Here is a 17,048-nt window from a genome sequence, read left to right as displayed (position 1 = left end):
GACAAAATATAATATATATAATATATTAATAATATGATATATAATATAAATAAGATGATATAATATATTAAGATGAAGAAAATATAATAAGATGAAGAAAAAACTATTATATTGAAGTTGGGCATGGCAAACCAACAGAAGGAAAAGAATCCAAAGAGCAGGTCCAAGAGTCAGAGACCCACTTGTTCTCACAATTGGGACTCACAAAAGTACTAACCTGGTAGCCATAACATACATGCAGAGGACCTGGTGCAGACCTCGGCAGGCCCTGTACTTGCTGCTTCTGTCTGTCAGCTCATATGTGCCTTACATAGTTGGTGCTGTGGGATGTTCTGTATGGCAAATGTGTTGCTCTGATTGGTCAATAAATAAAACACTGATTGGCCATTGGCTAGGCAGGAAGTGTAGGCAGGACAAGGAGGAGAATAAAGCTGGGAAGTGGAAGGCTGAGTGAGAGAGACACTGCCAGCCGCCATGATGAGAAACAGCATGTGAAGATGCCGGTAAGCCACGAGCCACGTGGCAAGGTATAGATTAATAGAAATGGATTAATTTAAGCTGTAAGAACAGTTAGCAAGAAGCCTGCCACGGCCATACAGTTTGTAACCAATATAAGTCTCTGTGTTTACTTGGTTGGGTTTGAGCGGCTGTGGGACTGGCAGGTGACAGATATTTGTCCTGACTGTGAGCCAGGCAGGAAAACTTAAGCTGCAAGTTGGTTCAGAGGGCCTTGTCCTCCTGGTGTCCTCCATCCCCTCTGGCTCTTACAATCTTTCCATGCCCTCTTATCTTGCATTCCGTGAGCTGAGAGGGGAAGAATTTGATGGGGACCTCCAATTTAGTCTCTCTCTGTGCACAATGTCTGGCTGTGGGTCTCTGCATCTGCTCTCATCTGCTTCCAGAGGAAGCCTCTTTGATGATGACTGGACAAAGCACCTATCTATGAGCATAGCAGAATATCATTAGGAATCTTGTCATTGATTTTATTTTACCAGTAGTGTTTGGTTTTACCCTAGGTCTCTGTGATGTTTAGTCTCTGGTTTTTGGTTACCCAATCAGTGTTGGGTTTGGGTATAAGTTCCTGCTCATGGAGTGTGTGTTAGGTCAAATCAGTCATTGGTTTGCTACTCACACAAGTTCTGTGTCAGCATTGCCCTAGCGTATTCTATAGGCAGGACAGGTTGTAGGTCAAAGGCTTTGTAGATGGGTTGGTATCCATGTTTCTCTTTCAGCAGACTGCAGAGTACCTTCCCACATCAAAGAGACTAGACCTTAGGGATGAGGGCTCAATGTAGGCACCAGCTTAACATCTCCATGTTCAATAAGTCCTATGAGTGTTGTCCTCAGTAATGGGGCTCTGCTGTCAGTTTGTTGAGAGCAACCTTTCATCTTAGTAACTGCCTGCATTGTTTGGGAGTTTCTATGGGCCCCTCTTAGCCAACAACTTAGTTGAATGTAACCTAGTCCTGCCACTGATAGCTTCACCTGGCTACAAGAATGGCCAGTTGAGACTCTGTACCCCCATTACTGAGAGTCCTCATTTGGATCACCTTCATAGATTTCAGAAAGCTTCCATTGCCCTAGGTTTCCACACCAGTCCCCAAAATGGCCCCAATTCTAACACATTTTCTTCTTTCACCATATCTCCTCCTACATGATTCACCTTTCCTGTCTCCACCTGCCACAAGTCTGTCCATAAAATCTATTTTATTTCCCCCTTCCAAGGAAATCCCTGAATACTCCCTTGATCCCTCCCTCCTCTTCACCTAACCTCTCTAGGTTTACAAAATGTAGCTTGGTTATCATTTATTTAATGGCTAATATTCACTTATAAGTGAACACATATCATATTTATCTTTCTGGATCTGGGTTACCTCACTCAAGATGCTTGTTTCTAGTTCCATCCATTTGCTTGCAAATTTCATGATGTCTTTATTTTTTCAGCTGAGTAGTACTCCAAAGTGCAAATGTACCACTTTTTCTTTATCTATTCTTAAGTTGAGGGACATCTAGGTTATTTCTAGTTTCTGGCTATTATGAATAAAGCCACAATGAACATGATTGAGCAAGTGTCCTTGTGGTAGGCTTGAAGGACCTTTGGGTCTATGCCCAATAGTGGTATTGCTGGGTCTTGAGGTAGATTGATTCCTATCTTTCAGAGGAACCACCTCACTGATTTCCATAGTGGCTGTACAAGTTTGCACTTCCACCAACAATGAATGAGTGTTTCATTTATTTACACCCTCGGTGGCATTGCCTGTCATTTATGTTATTGATTTTAACTATTCTGACAGGTTAAAGATGGAATCTCAAAGTAGTTTTTATTTGACCCTGATGGCTAAGGATGTTGAACTTTTTGGGGGGAGGTGGGCAGGATTTCAATTTATTTTTTCATTAAGAAGTTTTTATTCATTTTACATATCAACCACAGAGCCCCCTCTCTTCCCACCTCTCACTTCCCAGCCTTCCTCCCCAACCTATCCCCCAATTCCCTCCTCTGACAAGATATGGACTCCCATGAGGAGTCAGCAGAGACTGGTACATTCAGCTGAGGCAGATCCAAGTCCCTCCCCCTGAACCAAGGCTGTTAAGGTGTCCCACCATAGGTAGTGGTCTCCAAAAAGCCAGCTCATGCACCAGGCATGGCTCCTGATCCTACTACCAGGGGGGCCCTTAAGCAGATCAAGCTACACAATTGTCTCGCTTATGAAGAGGGTCTAGTCCAGTCCTGTGCAGGCTCCACAGGTGTTGATCTAAATTTCATGAGTTCCTGCTAGTTTGGTTTGGTTGTCTCTGTAGGTTTCCCCATCATGATCTTGATGTCCCTTGCTCATAGAATCCCTCTTCTCTCTCTTTGACTGGACTCTTCTTTAAGTGTTTCTCAGCCATTTGAGTTTCCTCTATTGAGAATTATCTGTTTAGAACTGTACCCAATTTTTAATTGATTTTTTATGTCTAGTTTATTGAGTTTTTTATATATTTTGGATATTAGTCCTGCATCATATTTAGAATTGATAAAAAATCTTTTCCCATTCTATATGATGCCACTTTGTCCAAGAGATGGTGTCATTTGCCTTACAGAGCTTTTCAGTTTCATGTGATGCCATTTATTATTGTTGATCTTAGTGCCTGTGCTCTTGGTGTTCTGTTCAGGAAGTTGTCTCCTGTACCAATGAATTCAAGGCTATTCCTCACTTTCTTTTTTATTACATTCAGTATATCTGGCTTTATGTTGAGGCCGTTGAGACTCTTTGACTTGAGTTTTGAGCAGGGTGATAAGTATAGATATGTTTGTATTCTTCTACATGCAGGCACTCAGTTTGAACAGCACTGTTTGTTGAAGATGCTGTATTTTTTCCAAAGTTTATTTCTGGCTTCTTCAAAAATCAGGTGTCCATATGTGTATAGATTTATGTCTAGGTCCTCAGTTTTATTCCATTGGACAGTGTATCTGTTATTATTTCAATGCTGTGCAAGTTTTATTGCTGTAACAATGCAGTACAACTTGAAATTGGGAATGATGAAACCTCCAACAGTTTTTGTATTCTTCAAAATTGTTTAGCTATTCTTGGTTTTTTGTTTTTCCATATGAAATTGATAACTGTCCTATTAAGTCCATGAAAAACTGTACTGGAATTTTTATGGGGATTTCATTAGATCTACAGATAGCTTTTGGTAGGATGGCCATTTTTACTATATTAATCCTATCAATACACACACAAGGGAGATCTTTCTATCATATGCTACCTTCTTCAAATTCTTTCTTCAAATATTTAAAGTTTTTTTTTTATCATATAAGTCTTTTGCTTGCTTGGTTAGAACTACCCCCAAGATGTCTTATATTATTTGAGGCTATTGTGAAAGGTGTTGTTTCCCTAATTTCTTTCTCAGTGTTTGTCATTTGTATATAGGAGGGCTTTTATTTTTTCTGAGCTTTTTGTTTTGTTTTGTTTTGTTTTTAGTTAATCTTGTATACAGACACTTTTCTGAAAGTGTTTATCACCTGTAAGAGTTCTCTGGTGAAATTTTTAGGATCATTTGTATATACTATCATATCATCTGAAAATAATGATACTTGACTTCTTGCTTCCCAATTTGTATCCCCTTGATAGAGTTGTCTTATTGTGCTAGCTAAAACTTCAAGTACTATATTGAACAGACATGGAGAGAGTGGACAGCCTTGTCTTGTTCCTGATCTTCGTCGACTTGCTTTGAGTTTCTCTCCATTAAATTTGATGTTGGCTTTCAGCTTGCTGTAAATAGCCTTTATTATGTTTACATATGCCCTTTGTATCCCTAATCTCTCCAGAAATTTTATCATGAATGGGTATTAGATTTTAGTCAAAGACCTTTTCTGCATCTAGTAAGATGACCATGTATCTTTTTTCTTTGAGTTTGTTTATACAGTAGATTACATTTACTGATTTTTATACATTGAACCATACTTGCATCTCTGGGATAATGTCTACTTAATCGTGGTGCATGATCCTTTTGATGTGTTCTTAGATTTGGTTTGTTAGTAATTTTGCATAAAAATACAGTTCTTAAGGGAAACTGGTCTGTAATTATCTTCCTTTATGTAATATTTATATAGCTTGGTTATTATTGTAACAGTGTCCTCATAAAATGTGTTGGGCAATGTTCCTTCTGTTCATGTTTTGTGGGATAATTTGAGGAGTATTGATGTTAACTCTTCTTTGAAAGTCTGGTAAAATTCTTCACTAAAACCATCTAGCCCTGGGCTTTTTTTGTTGGGAGAATTTTAATGACTGCTTCTATTTTACTGGGGGCTACAGATATATTTATATTGTTTATCTGGTCTTGATTTTACTCTGTTAGGGGGTACCTATCAAGAAAATATCCATTTCTTTTAGGTTTTTCAATTTGGTGGTATACAGGTTTTTAAAATATGTCCTATGATTCTCCAGATTTCCTCAGTGCCCTTTCATTTCTGACTTTGTTCATTTGGATTCTCTCTCTCTCTCTCTCTCTCTCTCTCTCTCTCTCTCTCTCTCTCTCTCTCTGCCTTTTAGTTAGTTTTTTAAAGGGTTTGTTTATCATCTTGATTTTCTCAAAGACCAACTCTTTGTTTCAATGATTCTTGGTATTGTTCTCTTAGTTTTTATTTTGTTGGTTACAGCCCTTAGTTTGATTATATCTTGCTGTCTACTCCTCTTAGGTGTGATTACTTCTTATTGTACTAGAGCTTTCAGGTGTGTTGTTAAGTTGCTAATATGAGATCTCTAATTCTAACTTTCTTAGTGCTATGAACTTTCTTATTAACACTGCTTTCATTGTGTCCCATAAGTTTTGGTATGTAGTGTATTCATTTTCATTGAGTTCTAGAAAGTCTTTAAATTTCTTTCTTCTTTCTGTCTTGACCCATTTTTCATACAGCATGGAGTTGTTGTTTCCATGAGTTTGTAAGGTCTCTGCTGTTTTTTGTTGTTGTTGTTGATGATGATGATATCAAGTTTTAATCCATGGGGGTATCAAGTTTTAATCCATGGTGGTCTAATTGGATAGAGGGAGTTATTTCAGTTTTCTTGTATCTGTTGAGACTGGCTTTGTGACCGAGCATGTGATCAATTTTGGAGAAAGTTCCATGAAGTGCAGAGTCAAAGGTAGATGCTTTTGTATTTGGGTGAAATGATCTTTAAATGTCTGTTAGGTCGTTTTGGCTTATAATGTCTGTTAGCTTCAGTATTTCTGTTTAGTTTTGTCTGGATGATCTGTCCACTGATGAGAGTGGGTTTGGAGTCTCCCATTATCAGCGTGTGGGGTCAATATGTGATTTAAGCTGCACTAGTGCTTATTTTCCAAACTTGGGTGCCCTTGTGTTTGGGGCACAGATGTTAAGAATTTAAATGTCCTCTCAGTGGATTTTTCATTTGATGAGTATGCAGTGCCCTTCCCCATCTCTTTTGATTAGTTTTGGTTTGAAGTCTATTTTGTTAGATAGTAAAATGGCTGCACCCGCTTGCATATTAGGTCCATTTTCTTGAGTATCTTTTCCACCCCTTCACTTTGAGATGATGTCTATTCTTGATTTAGAGGTGTGTCTCTTGGATCCAGCAGAAAGATGGGTCATGTTTTCATATCCATTTTGTTAGTCTGTCTCTTTAAATTGGGGAAATAAAACCATATATATTGAGAGATATCAATGACCAATGATCATTGAATTCTGTTATTTTGGTGGTGGTGATGATGGTGGTGGTGGTGGTGGTGTGTGTGTGTGTGTGTTTCCCTTCTTGTGATTTTGCTGGTGTATGATTATTTATTTATTTATTTATAATGATTTCATGTGTGTAGCTAACCCTCAGTTGGAGTTTTCTTTCTAGCACCTTTTGGAGGGCTGGATTTAGAGACAGATATTGTTTTAATCTTAATTTATCATGAAATATCTTATTCTCCCCATCTATCATGACTGAAAGTTTTGCTGGGTATGGTAGTCTGAGCTGGCATCTTTGGTCTCTTAGAGTCTGGATCAAATCTGTCCAGGCCCTTCTGGATTTAGCATCTTCCTTGAGAAGTCCAGTGTTAATTCTGATAGGTCTGCCTTTATGTGGTAGTTGGTCTTTTCCCTTGTAGCTTTTAATATTCTTTCTTTTTGTTCTGTATGTTTAGTATTTCAATTATTATGTGGCAAGGGGTCTTTCTTTTCTGATCCAATATATTTGGTGTTCTGTGGTTCTTATATCTTTATAGGCATCTCCTTCTTTTGGCTAGGAAAATTTTTTGTCTATTATTTTGTTGAAAGCATGTTATGATCCTTTGAGCTGAGTTTCTTCTCTTTCCTCTTAGTAATAATTCTGATTATTCTTAGATTTAGTCTTTTCATAGTGTCCCAGATTTTCTGGATGTTTTGTGTCAGGAACCTTTTAGATTTCACTTTTTGTTTAGCTGATGTATCCACTTTTTCTATCATATCTTCTGGGCCAGAGATTCTCTCTTCCATCTCTTGTAATCTGCTGGTGAAGTTTGCCTCTGCAGTTCCAGTTTGAGTTCCTAATTTTTCATTTCCCTAATTCTCTCAGTTTGGGTTTTCTTTATTAATCATATTTCTAATTTCAGGTCTTGAACAATTTATATATTTCCTTACACTGGTTTGTTTTCCTGGATTTCTTATTCATTAGTTTCCTCTTTAAGGACTTCTAGCATATCTTAAATGTTGCTTTAAGGTATTTATCTTGTGCTTCAGCTGTGTTGGAATATTCAGGGCCTGTTGTGGCAAAATTAGCTAGGTTCTAGTAGAGACATACTGTCCTTGCTGTTGTTGATTGTGTTTTTATGCTGGCATATCCACATCTGGGTTTGGAATGATTAAAGGTCTAGGTGCTAGCTTCTGGATTTGTCTTCATTGGGTGAGTTCTTGTTCCTTGGTTTCTGTTTCTCCTCTGCATTCTGGAGAGTGTGATAGCTGTGTGTTGCCTGTTTTCTGACCTGTTCAACTGGTGTGTTCACAGAGAGTGCTTGATGGTGTTGGAGCCTTCGATACTGGGGTGAGTTGGAAGAAGGAAGGATGGAGAAGAAGATAGTTGTGATCCCTTGGGGATAAGGTCAGAGAGGAAAGGGAGACCACAGGAGGTTTTTAATCCACAGAGCTGAAGATGAGACTGGGGGTATTGGATCTCAGGAGCAGCAGGAGTGGTGTGAGTCTACCTTCAGCCTGCTTGTTGCCCTGGGAGGAGCAGCCTTTAGGCTAGCAAGGGGTGCCTGGTGGAGTTGGAGCCTGGGATATAGTGATGAGTGGGGAAATGGAGGTTAGGAGGGGATGATCTGTGAGATCCACGGGAGATATGGGCAGGAGGGAAGGAAAGCCGCAGCTGGTGTTCTGTTGCTGTGCTACAGATGAGACTGGGGGATTGGGGCTGCAGCAGCAGAGACAGAAGGTCTGTGGTCAGCCTACCTGGTTTTCTGGCAGGTGTGGCTTGTGGTGTAGCATGGTGTTCCTGCTGGAGTTGGGAGTGGGATACAGTTGATGAGTGAGGACTCGAGTTCGGGAGGGGAGCCTGCAGGACTGGGACTAGACAGCAGGTTGGGTCTGAGGGGACAGAGAGACAGGAGAGGGTCTGTGGCTGGCCTACTTGATTTTCTGACAGGCTGTTTGATGTGGGATGGTCTTTCTGTATGCTGTGAATATGTGTTGCTACCATTGGTTAATAAAGAAGCCTATGGCAAGACAGGTTAGAGCCAGGCAGGAAATCCAAACAAAGATACATAGAGAAGAAAGGTGGAATCAGGGAAGATGCTGTGGGCTGCCAAGGGAGGAAGATGTAATGGAACACAGGTAAAGCCACAAGACACATGGTGATACATAGATTAATAAAAATAGATTAATTTAAGATAAAAGAGCTAGTTAGCAGTAAGCTTGAGCCATAGACCAAACATTTTGTAATTAATAAAAGCCTCTGTGTGTTTAATTGGGACTGAGCAGTTGTGGGACACAGGAAAACTTCCTGCTACAGCTGGTCTCTTTTTGTTTTTAAATGAAGTAAGGCATATCCTCCCACAGGCACAGAACCACAGGAACTAGTAGTTCTAAAAATGACCTACACTGATCCTGTCTTTGTAAGCTCTGCAATAGGTTGTCCGCTAAGTGCATGCCTCACATCAGCACCACCAAGTAGCTCATAAGGAAGCCATCAGTCATGTCCTACCATACAGCTTTCCACTCACAGTCTCTAGGGAGTCTGTGCTCACTTCATGTTGTGTGTGACACATCCTGATAGCCTGGGGGGCCCTGTTCACCCACTGTTCTTCTCTGTGCTCACCTGCCTAGATGTACCATCCTCATCCACTTCTGCTCTGCTTCACACATGCCTTCTTTAGTTGTGAACAGGTCATGGTCATGTCATGTTCACTCCCAATTCAGAACTTTTACGTTATGTACTATCCCTTCCTACTAGACTTTCAGTAGAAATGTGCCTCTTGGCTAACATCATTCAGGCTCTGAGGTTTCTCTGATTCTTGTTACACAAATCCAAGCAAACAAGTAATAATAACAAGGGCTGGTCCTCACCATTTCAACTCATTATTTACAAACAGAGAACAAAAGATAATTTTAACAGTAGACCCTAGTTGTTAACATCTAGATAGCTAATATATGGATTTGCTTACAAATTTCATTATTTGTATGCAGTATTGTTTGTGTTCTTAAGGAGTCTGGATCTAGACTGTTACCTTCAGAAACAGTGTTAGTAAATGTGTTGACTTCTCCATCCTGTGTTCTTGCACTTCCTTTACTATTCCTTGGGTTCTTTTAATTGGAAAACTTGGTAAGTGAGATCTACTGTGAGCACTCTACATGTAAACTGATGTGTGCAGTCAATGCTAACTTTCAGGTATCTGTGATAGGAAAACATTTATGCTTTTCAGTTTCTAAAGTTGGCCATTTTTACAGTGGGTTCGATTGCATTTCACATGGCTCTGGGCAAGATCTTTAAGGTCGACTATTTTCCTCTTTTACAAATTAGCTGCAGTAGATTATTTTCATAGTGAAAGCATACAATAGTGTCAAGGTTTAGTTCTATTGAAAATCAATGGTTTTCTCTGAAAAGCATTTAACATTTTTCATCTTTTGCAAGAATAAGTGTTGGCACATTTAATAAGTTCAGAATTCTAGAGGTGGTGGCTTATAACTGAAATGCGTCTCTCAACCTTGTGACATTCCAGGACTAGTAACAAGGATGAGGGAGAGGCTGTCCAACCCCTTACACCTTAGAGCTCTGGGCATGCAGCTGGCAGCTGGAAGAGTAACAGCTTCCTGTATCTTAAAGCATAGATGTGGTAGTGGCATTGTCCCTCTGTTCCCAGTGAGCATGTCACAAAGCCACAGTTGGATGGAAGATGGATAGAGAGATCCCAGAGAAAGCAGCCATTTCCAATGACAGATTCACTGTGAAAGAGGAACAAAGGTATCTATGTGCAGCATGCTGCCTCCACCATAGAAACCTCAGTGCTGTGTTACTGGCATTGCCAACCAAGTGCCATGCCCAGTCATAGCATGTGCCCCTTTTTTTCAGTTACCTCATGTGTCTTTCAGACATTTAATCATATCCTAACCACATACACTTACACCATTTCATATATGGTTACTTTGAAATTTTCATTCATCTCACAATTCCTATAATTATTTGCTTGTAGTCCTCTTACAAATAGAGGCAGAGTCATGTGTCCCTTGTATCACTGCTACCCACATAAACTACCAGGAGACTCTTAGCAGGTTATTTTGAATTAACAAAGTATTAAATCCATATTGTAATATATTATCTCCTCAGGAGTAACCTGTGTTACAAATGTTCTCCAGTTTTGTTTTTGTTTTTGTTTTTGGAGGGAGGGGGAGTTGCTGAATAAGCCAAGACAAAAGTAAAGTTCCTTCTTTTTCTCTTCATTAAGGACATGATGCCATTGTCACACTTCTGAAGCACTATAAGAGACCCCAGGATGAGCTGCCATGTAATGAATATTCCCAACCTGGAGGAGGTACCCTCTTTGCTATTGTGTTTCATTGCTGTACAATATTGAATCCAAAGGTAAATGTGTGTTGCTGTTACTATCCTCAAGTGTTGAGGAAGGAGGATGTAGCTAAGTGATGAGACTTGTTTCTGTAGAGTTTATATCCAGGTGAGGCTACACAAAGAATAACCACCACCATCCCCTGTAGTTCCTTCAAGCTTAGCATTCCTTGGACTGAATGGGCATGGAGCTTGTACTAGGCTGGGGAGGCCTGGGAACACAGCGAACAGTCATTTTACACGTCAATAATTTACTAAGAGGAGAAAAGAGATACAAATCACATCTGCTGGAGTCTTCTGAAACAGAATTAGAAGCGTTTTATGCAGATGTAGACAAGTGTGCACAGTGCAGCTTCCTATCCGGAAGGAGATTCGGACCTTAAGCTAGCTCACTTTGGCTTCATTTTCTGCTGCAATTTTGTCGTGCTGAACTTTATGGACAAAGAAATGATGCTGCCTTCAACTCCGCTGTGTAATTTGATTCTAGACGGCTCCTATGTGTCTGTTCCATCCCCCCTGGGGAAGATCAAAAACATGACAAAAGGTACTTACCAATGGGTGGTTGCTGTTTTGTTGCTGAGGGTGATTATTGCTTAAATGTGACAAGCACGTGTTTTGTTTTGTTGTGAGTGATGACAACTTCACTAGTCTAAGCAATACTGGCTGCGGTCCACTCTTCCCATAATTAGCCTTGTCTTTATGCTCTTTAGTCAACAGTTATAAAGTACTATTTATATATTTATATTTTGAACAAAATATTAATTACAAATATTAATATTTTAGAAGAACTGAAAATATATTTGCTTTAGAAAATATTCAGATTATTAAATTATTATTTTTTAAATATCTCAAATAAGGGACACTCAGGTACTTTTTTCAAAGCATGCAGAATGTTGAAATTACCATCACTAAACCAGGAAAGTATAAAACACAATTCCGTGACAAATTAATATTTAACCACTTGGAATTTTTACTTTTAAAAGTCCTTTTTGGTGTGGAATATTTCCTCAGATTGATTCCTGTGCTTATTACCTGCCATTTAATGGGTATCCCCTAAAGGCCCAGTTTATCAGTAAGAGATACTTGGCTTCCTTGTTGATGTAGGTTGAAGGGATTGACTGGGTTTCTCAGGCTGTGAAGCAAGCCATACTGGAGAGTGGCTGTGTCTCCAGCCCTGCTAACGGAAGATCAGATGAGCAATAAGCTCAGCCTTGATCACAGAGATTGCCTGAGACAGAAGAAGGTGGTTCTGGTGATCCAGGCCCTGGGAGCATGCATGCTTAGTTCTTAGCATCTCCAAGTGAGCTGGTGCAGTTGGGAGGAAGCAGCTGTGGAGGAGCACCTGTTGCTGAGCAAGCCCATTGTGCATTCACATCCACGTGTGCACATCCCCCAAGTAAAAAGGCAATTACTGTTCGCAGAGAAAGCTGATGTCCTCCTCCTGAGGGCTGGATTGCCCTCCCGTTTCCATCTCCAGCTCTCTGAAATTGAGTTCCACGAGATTATCGGCTCAGGTAAGCTAAGAAACCAGAGCTCTGCTACAGCGTAACAATCTCTAACTCACTGTAGCCAACATTTACCAACTTCTCTTAAATAATCGTAGGTTCTTTTGGGAAAGTCTATAAAGGGCGATGCAGGAATAAAATAGTGGCGATCAAACGGTAAGCAAGCAGATGAGAGAAGTCTGCCTCGTGGGGTGGGACGGGACGGGCAGCCTCCTGACAGCTGCTGTTGACAAGAACATTTCTCCGCTCTTCTCCTAGATACCGAGCCAACACCTACTGCTCTAAGTCAGATGTGGATATGTTTTGCCGAGAGGTGTCCATCCTCTGCCAGCTCAACCATCCTTGTGTGGTTCAGTTTGTGGGAGCCTGCCTGGAGGACCCCAGCCAGTTTGCCATTGTCACGCAGTACATATCAGGAGGCTCTCTGTTCTCTCTCCTTCATGAACAGAAGAGGTATTGGCTCTGTCAGCATTCACCTTGAACCCAGCACAAGAACCATCTTTGTCGTAGTGCCTGGGCTTTCTGATCAGTGATCTTTGGCCTTCTGACAGCTCTGGGTGTTAACATGTGTGGCATTTTAAACACAGCTGATGATTTATGAATAATTATTATAGTTCAAGAAATGAAATCAAGTAATTTCTCAACAGGAAGTCAAAGGTGACAGATTCAAGGAATTTAAGTTGCTAATGGAAGTTTATAAATAGACCGACCTTGACATACCAACAAAGTGGATGTATGGAAGCTCAGAATAAAATAACCATCCAGGGTCACAGTACTGACAAGAGAAAGCCTTAAAAAAGAATGCTCTTGCCGGGCGGTGGTGGCGCACGCCTTTAATCCCAGCACTCGGGAGGCAGAGCCAGGTGGATCTCTGTGAGTTCGAGGCCAGCCTGGTCTCCAAAGCGAGTACCAGGAAAGGCGCAAAGCTACACAGAGAAACCCTGTCTCGAAAAACCAAAAAAAAAAAAAAAGAATGCTCTTGTCCATGTCTAACCTGAGTTCACATTCTAGATCTCTACTAATAGTAACTAGGAAGTGGTTTCCCTCAGTGGCTCCAGAACATCCCATTTGTGTGTTATTATCATGAATTTTTGTACGACACAAATAAATTAGAAAATCAAGTACCATATTTTTAAACAAATATCTGAAATGACAGTTCCCAACTGTGTAAGCCATTTGCCAGGCTGAATTTTTAGCTCCATCTTCAATGAATAAAAAATTAGAGTTACAGAGAATAACAATCATGGGCTGTTTTCTTTCATGAGACATGCTGAGTGTTGGCTTCAACCAATTCATCTCCATTCAATCTATTTTCTATTCTAGAATTCTTGACCTTCAGTCTAAATTAATTATTGCTGTAGACGTTGCCAAGGGTATGGAGTACCTGCACAGCTTGACCCAGCCAATCATCCACCGAGACCTGAACAGGTATTTGGCTTTCCTCAATGATGAACTTATAACTCTTTAGCTAACAAGGAGCCCAACATGACATGGTAAAGACATGTTTTAGATTTATCTTAGGTTAGAGTTTTCTGCATACTCTCCGAATAGGTCACTGCCATTGTGTCACAGAAATATAAAGCTGTGTAACTGCTTTCTCAGGGACTATCTGAATCTATGGAATGTTCAGAAAGATGGCACTGTGCATAAGATGTGGGACATGATAATATTTTCATCAAGGATAACTGTGCCTCACAGAAGACATTTTCTGTCCTTGCTGACAAAATACTTTAGACTGCCAACCAGAGAAAAACCCAGCACCTGTGGTTATCTACAGTGCTTGGAATTTGATAATGATAATTAAAAAATGTTGCAGATTTATGTACTTAATGCACTACAATTTCTGCCACATTTTATAATTTTATCATACTTATTGTAAAACAACACAGCATGTCATGCTGTCAGTAGCCTCATGTGTCTTGTGTCGACTGCATCTCTTGGTTGTATCATCAGGCCACATGTATGGTCTAACCAACACCACTGAGATTTGTGCTTGTGCACACACTGTGAATGTCCTAAACACACTGACAGCAATGCCTGCTGTTAGGCAAATATGTGACTGGAGTTATCACACCAGTGGTTGGGTCAGTGAGTAACCTTGGTGACTATGAAGGACGTCCTCCTGTCTCATACAAAGTTGGGGATTAGAGGATCTTAGCTGACATGCTCCTTGGTGCTGCCATTTTGGTATTTTTGTGCTAGTAAATTCAGTCAAACCACAGCAGGATAGTTACCTAGTTTTCATACAAAATGCTTTCATGTTGAATTGAGCCTGAGACAAATATATAATCAAAGTTCTGCACAGAGCTGGGACCCCAAGAGGTTTCCATGCTTTACTTAAACAGTGGAAACTTTCTCTGAATAAAGTCTTGGTACAAACCGTGGCCAGTATACAAAATAGAGCAGTTTTGACTGAAAGCTGAATGTTGAAGTGGAAAACTTCCTTCACTTACCCATTTCCCACTGCTGAGGAGTCAGACCCACAGCAATGTCGGTGGGACCCCCAGTCTGCTGTACAGACAAGTAGACAGTCACTGGTCTGTTCCATACCAATAACTCCCACTTCTTGACTGTGAATAAAGAGTTGTATAAATCATGGATATCATTTAAAACTTTTAAATATTAAGAAATTACTCTATTTAATCACTTGATCAACAACAACATGGGCATGGGGTATGCTTATAGCCAGTTACATTTGGTACATTTCCATATGAAAAATGAAACTTACACACATCCTACTCTCAAACTTCCCAGGAGATTTCACATCATAACAGAGATAAAAAAAAAACACTTATCCAAATATATTTTAAGAAAGTTAAATATATTTAACATCAAGCTCTATAAAATATAAGCAGTGAAATTTTCTATAAAATTCAAGAAAGAATGTTAATCAGTTCAGAGGAGTTTAGAGATAGCTCCATGGATGAAGCAACATATCACTCATTCCCTAGGGATGAACAAATTTGGAAGAGCATCCCAAGGGTAGGGAGAGACTTATCAAATAGAGATCAAAAGGTTAAACATATGTGGAGGAACTATAAGGCACTCCCTTTTAGTGTACAAGATAAAAAAGGTATGCATGTGTGTGAACACTGGGAAAGAAGTAGAGGAAAGTTGAGCTAGAAATAAATCGGTGCATGCAGGACAAGGAAGGCTGGTTCAGTGTGCTTCTGCGAGCAAGAAGGAGCCCTGAGGATGTTTCTGCTGCAATCAGAGACCAGAGGTTTTGTTATGGAAAGACCAAACTATCTGGTGGATTCTCCATGAGGATCCAGTCAAGAACCTGATGAGATAGTTATTGGAGCAGTCTAGGCAAGAAGTTAATTAAAAACAGGATAGCAGTAGTAGGAAGTGAAATGAAAGGAAAAGAAAGGCATGAAAAGCAAGAAAGAGAAAATGATCTGAGTAGAGTTGGTAGATTCTAATGTTGGAAGTAAATTGTATGAGAACTTATAGTTTCTTAGTTTTAAGAAATCATGTCTTCACTTGGTTATTCTTTTCTTTGCCTTTTCGAACTTACTTGTTCTTTGAGCTTTAGTAACAATATTTAGGGAAATGGTTTCGATGGGGAACTGACAGTTAGTGAACTGGCGACTTTGGGCATGGAGGTTGTCACTGTCTGTTCCCGTCATCTTGTGTGGAAGCAGAGCACAAGTGGTGGCTGCCAATGTCCTCCAGCATTCATTCCCAAAGTGTAGCCTATTGCCTTGTCAGTAAATGTAAGTTGCTAGTATCAGTTATTCAGCAGGACCGAAAATATAAATATTGATTAGATATGAAAATAAAACATTTATTAGATAACAAAACCAAGCTTATTTTGCCTTATTTTTCCTGACTATAATCTAACCATAGAGCTTAAATTTTCCAAAACTCTTCAAATTTTATGAAACATGCATAGGGACCTAACTCTTGTATCTATTTTTTCAAACTCTTTTCTACCCATCTTCAACCAACAACAATAAAACTTTCTTTTTTTATATTTATGTAGATATGACACTGTACATGACTCAAAGTCACATGCTTCGTACACCATGGGGGCTTGCTACAATTTATTTATATATACAATAAGTCATATACTAAGGAAACAACTAAGTCTCCACTTTGAATAGGACATGACTGAGGATTGAAATGATTTGAAAGCAGCTTTCAAGAGAATCCAAGCATGTAAAAGATCACAGTGTAGTAAAAAGCTTGCTTAGGATGCAACGCTGGAAAAACAGGCCTGGATCTTTTCTAAGGATACACAATTTTCAATTCCTCAGTATTCAAAAGTCTCCCTAGAACAGGCAGAGGTGCTCAGATGCCAGCTTGCCTTTGAATTGATGTGACTGTTGATTGCTTATGGTTTTATCTCCCTAACTGCTCCATACATCAGATGGCTTCAGGTTCAGAGAGGCTGCTCTCTCCTCTGACCTGCTGAGATCAGAGCCTTGTATTCATATGTGGAGATTGCTCAATCAATGTATATTTAGATAAATTCTTGAGGCATTAGGGATGCCACTGTAGTAATAAAAAAGGTTTTTTAAAAAGTGGAGGGGCTTAATTTATACAATTATGCCTATTTCCCGATAGAGTCTTGAGGAATCACTCAATGGCTTTCATAATTATAAAGGAAGTGGCTTGAGGAGATGGCTGACCAACCTGCAGAAAGAGGAAACTTCTATATTGAGGATGGAGGTTGTTAGTTCAGCAAAAGAAAATAGAAAACTACTTTTCTCTTGGCAAGAAAGATCTCTCTGTGGCTTTTTATTATATCCTTAACATTAATTTCAGTCTTCGATATATACTAAAGAGAAGGATCAAGGGATAAGTAAAAGTTATTTTTTCAGTAAACACAAGAATGAGGGAGGGGTGAGCTGCCATGTGTTTAACACCTGCAATGCACAGGAGATTCTGCTTACGAGGTGGCCGTGCTCTCATGGAGTCTGTAGTGTTCTTTATCTCCATTGTACAGACAATGAGCTGAGGAAAGAGACCAATCTAGAGTCGCCTTCTTAGAACAAGCCTCACTCTACATTGGAATGGA

General features: G+C 39.8%; 1 protein-coding gene across 1 annotated transcript in view; it reads left to right on the top strand.

The window, feature by feature from the left end:
* Tnni3k (TNNI3 interacting kinase) overlaps window positions 1–17,048 on the top strand; it is a 268,692-nt gene that overhangs the window by 104,410 nt on the left and 147,234 nt on the right. The window contains exons 12-17 of the mRNA XM_052730298.1: window positions 10,399–10,485; window positions 11,005–11,061; window positions 11,939–12,031; window positions 12,121–12,178; window positions 12,281–12,475; window positions 13,346–13,450. Of these exons, the coding sequence (XP_052586258.1) occupies window positions 10,399–10,485; window positions 11,005–11,061; window positions 11,939–12,031; window positions 12,121–12,178; window positions 12,281–12,475; window positions 13,346–13,450 (595 nt within the window). The remainder of the gene's footprint in view (window positions 1–10,398; window positions 10,486–11,004; window positions 11,062–11,938; window positions 12,032–12,120; window positions 12,179–12,280; window positions 12,476–13,345; window positions 13,451–17,048) is intronic.

The sequence above is a fragment of the Peromyscus californicus genome, unplaced genomic scaffold (genome assembly GCF_007827085.1).
Source record: "Peromyscus californicus insignis strain IS unplaced genomic scaffold, ASM782708v3 Scaffold_9__1_contigs__length_137607984, whole genome shotgun sequence".
Lineage (NCBI taxonomy): Eukaryota > Metazoa > Chordata > Mammalia > Rodentia > Cricetidae > Peromyscus > Peromyscus californicus.
Note: the sequence above shows the minus strand (reverse complement) of the source record. Positions and strands in the feature narration are given on the sequence as shown.